The sequence below is a fragment of the Frieseomelitta varia genome, unplaced genomic scaffold, assembly GCF_011392965.1.
Source record: "Frieseomelitta varia isolate USP_RPSP 00005682 unplaced genomic scaffold, Fvar_1.2 scaffold_173, whole genome shotgun sequence".
Taxonomy (NCBI): domain Eukaryota; kingdom Metazoa; phylum Arthropoda; class Insecta; order Hymenoptera; family Apidae; genus Frieseomelitta; species Frieseomelitta varia.
This window is the reverse complement of record NW_025109450.1, coordinates 283,994-295,979: the sequence shown is the minus strand read 5'-3', so window position 1 is coordinate 295,979 and position 11,986 is coordinate 283,994. Positions and strand designations below refer to the sequence as shown.

The 11,986-nt window shown below is 40.9% G+C and overlaps 1 protein-coding gene across 1 annotated transcript; it reads left to right on the top strand.

The window, feature by feature from the left end:
- Positions 1-5,914: 5,914 nt before the first annotated feature.
- LOC122538697 lies at positions 5,915-7,873 on the top strand. Its single transcript, XM_043672993.1, has 4 exons — positions 5,915-5,984; positions 6,226-6,314; positions 7,597-7,670; positions 7,730-7,873. Exons 1-4 carry the CDS (start codon positions 5,915-5,917, stop codon positions 7,824-7,826), a joined length of 330 nt encoding a protein of 109 aa, XP_043528928.1. The 3' UTR covers positions 7,827-7,873.
- Positions 7,874-11,986: the final 4,113 nt, after the last annotated feature.

Here is an 11,986-nt window from a genome sequence, read left to right as displayed (position 1 = left end):
GCAGCTCGATACCCGGCTGTTTTCGGCACGTGTGTTCCACGAAAGTGGACTCGGTTGGCAAACATGTCGCCATCAGCGGTGTCCCCGGCGTCGCGCCATCGTGACACCGTGGGCAAACGACGCCTGGTCCGGTGTATTCATACAGAATCGAGTTACAAAACCGAGTTGTAAAAGGTCTACATTGACGTTGTCTTATATCACGTAGCCGACGCAGAACGTAGCGCGCCAGTACCATCAGCAGCAACAGCGCTGCTACCCGCTGCTGAGTCACTGCTGCGTTGCCGATACACACATCCAACGCTATTGCTGGGATAGCATGGTCGTCGTGTAGCGTTGCCACGTCTCTCGCGCTTTCCCTCCCTTCGCACCACGCCCCTACGCCCGACACGATAGGCGTCTATCCCCACTGCCGCCAGCCCGAATGAGAAAGAGGAAAACAGGAATAAAACAAAGACGGAAGAGGGACTATGACGATGCAACTACCGTGGGAGAAGGAGAAGGGCAGCGAGTCGAGTGGCAAGAGGAAAGAGATGGAAACAGACGGGGAGGAAATGCAGGAGGGGAGGGGAGGGGAGAGGAGAAGAGAGGAGAGGAGAGGCGAGGATGGAAGGAGACCGTCGCACCGCGCGTTCAAATTTCATTGCGTCAAGCTCACGGTACTCTCGCGTCTGCTTAGCGCGGAATTCAGAGAAAACGTCGGTAATGGAGTTTCGTGAGATAAACGGCAGCAGCGACGCCAGCGCGGCACCACGGCGTTGGCCCTGGTACCGGATAGGGTTACCAACGGGGCGACCAAAACATTTTCCAACAATGAAAATGCACCCTTTAATTCGACGCTACTCCAAAACTTCAAACGTACATATAACGCGGAGGGCTTTATATAGGGGCCTGTTTGCAACGTTACACAACTCGACGTTAGAGACGAATTTCGCCGAAGAGCAAGCGATTCGTTCGCTTTTATTTTCTCTTTCCGAGTTAAACGTCGTTGCGGCGGGTCAACAATTCTCCAAAGGCGCGAAAACAATCCATCCATCAGGGTTGTTTACGGCAGCGTGTTCGGTCTCCTTTCGGTGGAGGTTTGGCTGGCAAAAGCGACTAGCAGACTCCGAGCACGAGACCGCTTTGCGCTCTGATTGCTAACCCCGCGGTTCTTAAATCACCCGGTGATCCCGATTTAAGCTCCCGACCGCCTGAATTATTTTTCGCATTCAAGGGAGGAACCAAGAGCTCGCTGCGTGTATGTCACCTGTGCGATGTGCGTGTACTATCACGGCTCGTATAAAACACCGCTAAATGTGGCTTTTTCTCTTCTGCCGATTTAAATCGTAATTTTAAATGTTAATTTTAAATGTTTATGTAACACTTCTCCAGTACGTGTTCGCGAGCACATTTAATGTAGAAATCTAATCGATCTGTCGGTTAACTAAGCATTAGTAATGCATAGAGCTTGGTAAACCATGAGAATGTCAGTAGTTTGTTCGCTACACGTTCCATTCTCTTAAATTCTTCGCGATTAGGTTTATATCAACTGTACAAATTTCTGGAAACGAAGTACGCAAAGTATGTTAATTCTTTTTTATTTTCGGATTCTCTCAGGGTAAGGGATCGTACACATACAAGATTAGATTACTACTAAACTTTGTATCGATTAAATATTTTATTATAACCTATTTCATATTTTTATACATAATAGGCTATGAATGTTTACGCATTTCTATACTTTTATGTACACAACTGCTAAAATTGGGATTTAACTAAAAATTTGTATTATCCGCTAAATGTTGTAAAAAGATATTCCACTTTTGATATTTGATATATTCTTAATTATTACGTCTATCCTGTCCGTTTCTGCAGAAATATCCTAGTAACAAAAAGTCTTAACAGATTTTCCACCGTGTACATAATACTCTTTCTTTATCTGCATTAATCAGACACATTGACAAAATTTCATCGGAAAGTCTGGATCACCTCACGTTAAGAGAAAAAGATCAATATCAGTTCAACTCTCAAACAATTCGAAAATAGAGATCGCGTGTCCTGCCACTCGTCAATAAAATATCGCGGGGCAAGGATGCAGGAATAATAACATCGGCGATATTCGCGATATTTCTCCGAATTAAAAGAGAGAATGCCAGGCGATTTTCCGGGGGAACGGTCCATCGGAGAACGGTTGCACGGCCAGGAACGCGGATGGAAAAGAGGAAACTGACGTGGAAATAAAAAGGACGAGAGACGAAAAGGGGGAGGAGAGGGGGCGAGGGAAAAGCAAGGACGGCGCGACAGCGGCGGGAGAAGGATGGAAAATACGTGAGAGAGTTGTGAAACGGGAACGCCGTGCGCATCGCAATGCAAATGCAACTGACCCGATAAAGCTGCATTGGGTCATAGAAAGGGAAAATACAACCTACAAACGTGGGGCTCCCGCCAAAATACGATTTTTATAGCCTCTCGGGCGCCACGCTCTTCTCCCCTGCTGTCTCTCGCAGCGACTCGTTTCGCTACTCGAACGCTACCCTTCTCGGCATATACCCTTGCACACCTCCCCGCATTTATGTTCGCCATCTACGTTCATCTTCGTTCCTCCCTTTCGACTTCCTTCGTCTTGACACTCTTTGAACGACGAGAATGGAAACTCGAATCTTTGAAGATCTCGATCTTTCTCTCTCTCTCTCTCTCTCTCTCTCTCTCTCTCTCTCTCTCTCTCTCTCTCTCGGGGGTTGAATCAGCATCGACGCGCGGCGNAAACTCGAATCTTTGAAGATCTCGCTCTTTCTCTCTCTCTCTCTCTCTCTCTCTCTCTCTCTCTCTCTCTCTCTCTCTCTCTCCACTTTTATTCTATTTCCGTTAGATATTTCTATGAATAGTAGAACTTCTAAATTAACCCCCTAATTAGAGAACACATTTCCTCGCATATCTCCGCGTATATGTCCGACACTTGACACTTTTCGAATAAGAATGGAAACTTGAATCGTCAAAGGTCTCGAGCTCTCTTTCCCTGTCTATTTTAATCCCATGAACGGTACCATTATACCGGTAACATTGAGTAAAATTCAGTTTGAAATGAATAAAACGAGAAATTCATTTAGATTCATATAGAATTGTTTTGATGTCTCTTGCTCTTCGTTCTATCCTTATTGATCCTCTTGTATGTATAATACTATTGCACGCACAGTAGAATCGAGGCAGTTTAGATTTATTTAAATTCACAGCGTAATTCGAACGAGTAATCTTCGATTTTGATTAAAATTTATTTAAAATTTCTCCCGCGATTAATAAAAGAGACTCGATTAGACTCAGTTGAATTTGATTAGATTCGTTTAAATTCATCGCGTCGTGGATGCTTCTAGAATGGAAGTTCGAATTCTCTTCATCTCTCTTGACCTTACTCTTCTTAATAGGTACCAGATCATACCAGAGCAGAATTTAGACTCGAATTAATAAAAAAAGATGGATTTAGAATCGTTTAGACTCATCGCGTTAAACGACTCGCCGAACAGATTTTCCTACGTTCTGCGCTTTAGCCGGTTTGCTAATTGCATTGTTCTTCAGCCGCGAGAAAAGCACTCCGGACGTGTCACACCTGCCTTTGATGTTGCCCAAGAATTCTTAAATGTTCGTGGAAAAGCTCACTGTTGCACATTTCCTTTTTTCCCTGCTTAAATTCTAAGACTTTGCCCAAGCAAGATTGTTATTTCAAGAGCACGCGGCGTTTAACGTCGTTTACCTTCTCACTAGGAATTTTCTGTTTATCTATACGATTACTTCCAACTTTTAATATACGTACACCTCTGCTAAAAAGCCTTAAAAACGAATACTATGTTCGCTTCAAAACTGATAAATAATACTTTGCATAACGAAAACTTTAATCTTTAATTTTATTATCTACGATAAATAGTGAATATTAGTTGCTAATTAACTTTCATAAACCATCGTGTATTTTCATAGTTTTATATATTGTTAGGAAATTCATTACATCTTTTATCGTATCATACTGGAAAATAAAGATACAGCTCAATTAATTACGAAACTAAAAGAACGAGACCTTTGAAAAACAGAAATACGTATGTGATTAAATTCATATTCTTGGCTCATAACATCATAATTCTCAAATATTAACAAAAAAAATCATCTATTCCCGTGAGAATTCTGCTGGTTAAATAAGTAAAATATTGTCAAGATACATTTTCATAAACTTGTAAAAGTTATACCTAACGTTATTTTAACATTTAAATTTCACCTGCTGCGAGCGTTGAATCACGAACGCGTAAATAGGTACATATAAAATATACACACGATCCAACGTTCCGATAAACGTTAATAATCTCGAATTCTCGCTCATATTGAAAATGTTCATCGTAATCTTTCGTCGATAAAACAACGATAAAATACAAACAAAAAAAAAAGAAAGAAAAAAAAGAAGAGAGAAAAAGAAAAATACGCGATGAAATAAAAGAAAATGAGAAACGTTATTTCGACGTGAGAGCCGAATTAATAAACAACGGGAGAAGTTCAATTTCACGGAAAACCAAACGTTTCATTATGGTGAAATTTTGAATGGCACAAAGTCAAAACAGGTAATGGCGGTAACATACCACGGTTCCACGGCGGCAAGTGGGGCATAATAAATTTAGGTATCGATCGAGCGGGAAGAGCGCGCGATCTCTCGACCGGCGCACACCGACGCCAGAATATTGTTCCACGTGAAAATAACAAGACCGCGTTTTCAAATTATGGACAATCTCGCGGAATTCACTTTTATGAGTTAGACGTGATCAATAGTTGTTGCGCCGGGTCCGCTGTGTGCGCGAATCCGACGACGAAACGTTACGGCTGATTGTATCTATATTTAACCCCTTCTACATAAACCTAATTAAATTCGAAACAAACTTTGCCTTAGACTACCGATATTAGTTTCTAGTGTATTTTAATTAAATGCATTCCGCCAGTAAAACAGCCGACAAAAATTCGAGGAAACAGTGAAAAATGTATTTCTCCTTGCTCGAAGAAGTATCATCGTCAGTTATGGCGTTTCTTTGATTTCTGGTACTTTTCACTGTTAGAAACAGACAGCGTGATTATTTGTAAAACAGCTTTGTTATATTAATTTTACTGTGCAAATAGAAGATTGATGTTTAGCTTTCGAGAAACTTCTTTTATCAGAAAAAGATGGCGGAAGTATGCAAGTAAATTTTGTGATAAATTTAAAAACAGTGTTCGTAACAAATGATGTGATTATTTTGTACTTCTTTAATTCCGTTGTAAAATCTCAGGATTTACAATTATATTTATTTCAAAATTGGGGAACTTTGTGCAACAGAGAATCTCTAAAATGTTAACTATATTAAAAATTGCGCTATAAAATGCACGTGCAATTGAAGAATTTTATTATCTACGATACGATTATGTACGATTATGTACAAATAATAAAAAGCATATTAAGTCTTTTGAGTATATACGTATACTGAAATAACAGTATGGAAAGCAGAGTCTGTCTGATCAATAAGGAAATAACTACTATTCTTGGAAACAGACTTAAATTCTTGTCAACCCTGACAAATATTCTCAACCTAGACACTCGATTCGACTGTAAATTGGTAAACAAGCGGAAAACGCGTGAATTCTCGATTTTTGCGCAGCTTTGGATCGACGAGAAGGGAAAATCTAAATTAGTGAAATCCCACGTTTGCACCGAAATCAGTGTATGAACACGTGGTTCACTCAGCCGAGGTGGAAAGTGCTTACGGGCGAGAGTGTAGGGTGAGTGGAGAATGGTGGATGGGGCGCATGGACATTGGCCGGACATCGGAATGGGAAACGGGTTAGCCGAATGACCGGCGGTCAGAATTATAGGGGTGGTGAATTACGAATGCGCCGCGTCTCCATACCAAAAACAATGCACGCAGTAAAACGGTAAATGGCGAGACGGCTTTATAAATGTCTCGTCGATTACACGCCTATCGGGCCTGTTCACGAGCAAGATTATGGTAAGTGTCGTTTTAGCTGCATGCAAGGAAACTATATAAATTCATGCAGTTGTCAGAAGTAACTGAATTTTAGAAGAAACCGAGAAAAATGTTTCAAGAATAACGATGGCTTGACTGTGGATATTTAGATAAATTCATGGCTTTATTAATACAAGGGAAAGAATCAAATTCAGCTGAATAAGCTTTTAGAATGTCTTTGTGGAAGATTATTATTGAATTATTTATGGAATTTTATAACGAGTATGTACACTGGTATTTTTGCAACATCAAATTTCTTACAATAGCAATGAAAATTCCTATTCTAAACTGATAGAAAGCAGTTTCTCTTTGGTATAAGTACGTTTAAATTAATTTGTAATCACTGCACAAATTATTGTATAAATTGCATGGCTGACACATTCATGTATTATCACAGGTATCTACGTATTGTTAATACATCCTAATAATTTTATCGACTTTTGCTTCTTCCATTTCTACGTTTTTCTAAAGTTTTTCTAAAACTGTGAATGCGCTGTACTAAAAAAATAAATCCATGACTTTGAAAGCCAATGAAATTGGTTATCATTTGAATTGATTGTAATAAATGTTCTACAAAAATAATAAAATAGAAAGGTGTTTTTATAGCGACAAATATATTAAAATATTTTATGATGAAAGATTTTATTTATGAAAAAAAAAAACATGATAGTGCGTCTTGTTGGCGCGCTTCTCGAATCGCGCATTTCGGTAATCGATATATACGAAACGTGCGCGCGGGCAGCCGAATCGCTTTTAGACTCATTTAAAATGCATCGGAGTATACCCTACACCTTCCTCATCCCTTCCTATTCACGTATATGTACCAGCACACGTTTTCCTTACACTTGTACGAATATTTAAAACATTGCCACCGACGTGTTTGAAAAAATTAAAATTGAGTCTCTGACGTTTTATACGACAGCTCTTGAAAACAATTTCCTTTCTACATTTGTACCTATCGATTTATTTTGGTGACGATGACTTGAATGTTCCATGTTTCTCACTAATCTTTTTTATTTCACGTACTTTCACTTATAGTTATTTTATTGAATGCTCATTCATGCACCGTGAAAAAGACATGAACTCTCCATCCTTTCTTTTATTTATTACTCGATTTGGCATAAAATAATTATGGAGTAATGTAAAGTAAGTTTATTTACAAATAGACAAATTTTTGCTAATGTTTCAATCGAAAGATACTAATGTTTCTAATATATAAAGCTACAATTTAAAATTATCGTAGATTTAAAAGAGAACTATCGACAATTTAATGAGAAGGCTCAACCTTAATCGAATGATATTTTTAATGAAGCTATTGTATTAAATTAATGACGTTAAAAAATGAAATTCTCTATTAACTCGAACATAATTCAACACTTCATTCTTAACATTTTGGATTACTTTTTAAACCACGTTCACGTTAAAATTTACACTCAAAAAATTAAAGTATAAACAGAGAGATGACTTCATACAAATATCAAAATCTTTACAGATGTTTTTTTACATTTTTGATGTAATCGATATTTCTGTTTTACTCAATAAACTGCAACCCCTTAGTCAATAATGATTAAACAACATAAACATCCAATGTTAGACGCGTCGAGGTATTAATAGCATTACCTTCGAAGGCCGGCATTTCCTCCCAGCGGCAATGTCAGATTACGTAAGGTGAGAAGCGTACGACTACAAAGGGTTAAAGGGCTAATAATACGTAGAATTAATTTTAGCCCTCCACAAGATCGAGATACAAGTCGCATTGTTAATTCCCGGCGAACCTGGAGAGCTTCCATTAATCAACGGTCCATTCAACGGTATAACCAATGAGGTATCGACGGGACACCATAAATCGTTACATCGACACTGTGAGACCAATGGGGGAGAGAGAAAAAAAAAAAAAGAAAAACGCCGGCGAGGCGTTTCGTCCACTGCTTCGACTAAAAATCGTCATTCTGGAAATACACGACAGTCGAAATAGAACCGGCGTATCGATCGATACCAGAGTGCTCGTGCGAATCTACGAAATGTCGAAGGTCGCCGATGACTCGACAACGAGACACAGCCACGATGCTGGTTTTTCTCTTTGAAGAATCGTTGTGTATCGACGTAACGAAAAATAACTCGGTGAATCATTTGGATACGTAAATCTTACTTGTTGTTCAGTGACGAAAGTTAGTTGACCTTTAAACGGACTATACTAATTTTAATTAAACAGTTGAAGCTTTAGAGCGTTGTAGCGTTAGAAACGCTCTAAACCGTAACGAGACGTTGATCTTTGAATAATTAATTTAAAAACGCGACTCGGCAAAAACCTCGAGTTTGACAAATATTACATATCAACACTCTCAGTTCCTAAAATCCAAATGATTTTGTAAAATCGACCATTTCCTATATAATAATCTAATACTTGCATTTTATATAATTTATATAATAACTAATTTTATATAATAACTTATATTTTATACAAGTTATTGCAAGACTGTCTATAATATTAAAAAATTTCACATTTCCTCCTAACGACAGTTTCATTAGTTTTACAATCCGAGTAACTTATTAGTATTAGAATACACATTTCGATGGTTCCCAAGGTTCTTCTTGTATCCAACAGTACGATTATATCGATGATCATCCGCGAGGTTTAGGTACGAACAGACTGTTTACGATTTCCACGTGGCGCCACGCCCCAACCCCCGCGCGACTTCGCAAAGTCCATGGAGTCTCGGCAAAGTTTCCTAATCGTAGGCCGGGGGAATCCCCGAACCACCCACCCAACCCACCCTCGAGTGTCCCTGTCCTTGCAGATCAGCCGAGACGCCCGCCGGAAGAATCGTTGACCAAATTCTCTGGCTGTTGGATACCAGAGTTTCCCCTTTAAGCGTCTTTACTCCGGACCGATCTACCCTTTCAACGGTAGACTTTTTCAGAGCTCTCTTTATTCCAAATTGTGTTTGATAACGTTCTTTTGTGGAGTAGAGGAAATTCGGAATAAAGGTCGATGATACATCTTTTGCTCTCTTTTCCGTAAATAATATATTACTTTCTCGAACGTACAAACGTATTAAAATTGTATTTAACATCGTCGCGTAGAATTATTTTTGAGATCGTTCTGATGACGTTCTTTTGTGGTACGGGGGAGGAAGAAAAAGGAGACGTTGATAATACATCAGGCAGGTTTCTATCTTTTGTACAAATTTTTCTTGAAGAACTATATGCAAAAATTCTTCAAAATTATATTTGCATCGGTACGTCATCAATTCTCACGTACAATTATTTTTATCTCATTTTCGAGATTACCATTTCTTTTGAAATCGTGTCTGATAACATTCTTTTATGATAAGGGAGGGATAAAGGAGATTATATACCTGATTATATCTACCAAGTAGATTTAAGATCTATCCTTTATACAAATGTTGCATTACTTTATTGAAGGAGTATTTGTAAAATTCTGTCAAAATGTCAATGCATAATTAATTATACTCGTATTCATATCTCATTAATCGTCCTGCAAAATCATCTTTTATATCTGATAACGTTCTCTCTGTGGAAATTTCAGAACCATTAATAATATCGAAGACTTTAGATATGCTCCTAGATAAATAATATAACATTGGCTTCTTAAATAAGTGTTCGCAAAATTTCACTGAAACGTCCATCATTTCATAAAATCGTTTTCAAGAACAGATTCTGAATACCTTCTCAAGAGTAGATTTTTTAAGAGCTTTCTCCACTCGAAATCTCTATAGATTCCTTAATAGGAAACCTTTAAACACCAAGAAGATTAAAGCTTTCGTAAACATCTATCCCATAAATGACACGTGATACCTTTTCTTTTGAAACATTAACGTCTGCTTTCCATTGCGCAATATGCGTTGTTAATATCAATGACGCATTATATTATTAAATCGCTTCGTTAATTTAATCAATTCGTCATTAATCAACACCTACGAGCATTGCCAATTCGTCGACCAGTCCATAAAATCATTTTTTCGTACGATGTAGAGTTGCCTGCCCGAAAATAGCATCCATCTCCGACGACCATGATCGTATCGAATCGCGGCTAACGGTTCGCCGATACCATATTGAAATAAAAAGAAGGAAAAGAGGAAACGCGGGTACGAGACCCCATGAAAACCGCGAGAAATCATACCTCCGTTTCTCACCCCGTTCATCGTTGCACCGGCACAAAACGAAACGACTCTCTCCCTCTCCCCACCTCCCTCTCTCTCTCTCTCTCTCTCTCTCTCTCTCTCGGCTTGCCGCTAATCTCACAGCCGATCCGATCGGAGATGAGCACGTAGGAAAAAAGGAAAGGGGAAAAAAAACGCAGAAAGAGAGAAAAAGAGAGAGCAAACCAGAGACGGATTCGGGAAAGGTGGGAAGGGATGGGGGAGGAAAAAGACAGGGAATGGAAGCAGTAACTCCGTGTACATTCGACGAGACAAACTTGATCAATGGCCCCGGCCGAAGCACCAGTCGCAAGGAGGATACGTGTGCACGAAGCGGCCAGGCACACGGAAAAGCGTCGCGCATTGTACAGAGAGAGGCGAGGCCCCCCCGGTATTAATAACAATTCTCACATCTAGCCAAACAAACGTATATGTGCATGCGGGAAAGGGGTTTGATCGGGGTGTATACGTGCGTATAAAATATACATGGAATTTCGTCTGTAAACGTATACAGGGACACACGAGCGATACCGACGGAGAGAAAGGAAAGAAGAGGGGAACAAAAAAAAGAAAAAGAATAAATAAAACGAAAGAAGAGAAGCGCGGAGGGTGGAAAAAAGGGAGGAGGAGGAGGAGGAGGAGGAAGAGAAGGAGGAGGAGGAGAAGAGGAAGGTAGAAAGGAAAGGAAAAAAACGCAGCGAAGCGCGTGATCGTCGGAGTTTTCTCGTGGTGGGTCCCCTGACGGTGGAGACGCGGGTGGGAGATACTGAGAGAGGGGTGGAAAAAAACGAGGGAGAACACAGCGCCAGCAGCGCCGCGACTATTTCCCTTCTTTCTCCCTGTCGTTCGTGCGCAGAGAGGCAGCGGTGGCAGGCAGCGCGTACGTACATTTATTCGAAAGTTCACAAACACGCGGCCAACTTGCACTCTGCTAATAAGTCATCGGTGTTCGTTCGTTCGTCGTCGTCAACCACCACCCGGTAGCGCGCCGCAACCCCCACTATGTGGGTCGCTTCGCTTCGCTCTCGCGTTACCTCTGAACCTAACTCACCACCACCACCACCACCATCCACCCACCCACCCCCGCCCACGCCCGTTTCTACTTCCCCTCGTTCCTCCTCCACCTCCTTCCGTTTCCCCTCGTTCCACTTCGGCTTGGTTCTACTTCGCTCACCCCCGTCCCAAACCACCCCTCCATCCGTGTATACGTAGAACCTTCCGTCGTGTGCGCCGGTGCGCTTGTGTTTTACGCGAGTTCCACCCATCCTCTGCCGAATTCAAACCGACTCACACACAGACACACACAGGCACGCACACGCGCGCACGCGCTCGAACGACCATCGGTTTTCAAGTACATACATACTAAACTACGCTCCCTTGCACGTTCGTGTGTGAGAGTCCGTGCACACGTGCACAGAGGCGTTTTTCACTGTGTCTGGTGCTCGCACAGCTTCACTCTGAAATCCCATTTAACTGCACGTGTACGTCCCGCCTCTTCGTATACACGTTCATACACATGTACGAACGAGAGCGCGTACATGTATACGGGGCAAGTTTTTGCAGGCACATTTAAACGAAAAAGCTTCATCGCTACGAAGAAGGGGTGTGTATGCGCGAGCGCGGGCGCGCACGTGAGCGTGAGCGCGATAAAGCTTCGGGAAAGCGTATATGGTGGCGCAGTGAAGTTTCACCAATACCGGGAGAGTGCTATAGCAAAACATGTATACACGGACAGATACGGTCATGGTTCTGGTTCGCTATGTTCGATCCTTCTTCAGGCAACCGACGCCTGCCACCTCCCCCCCCCCTCTCTCTCCCTCT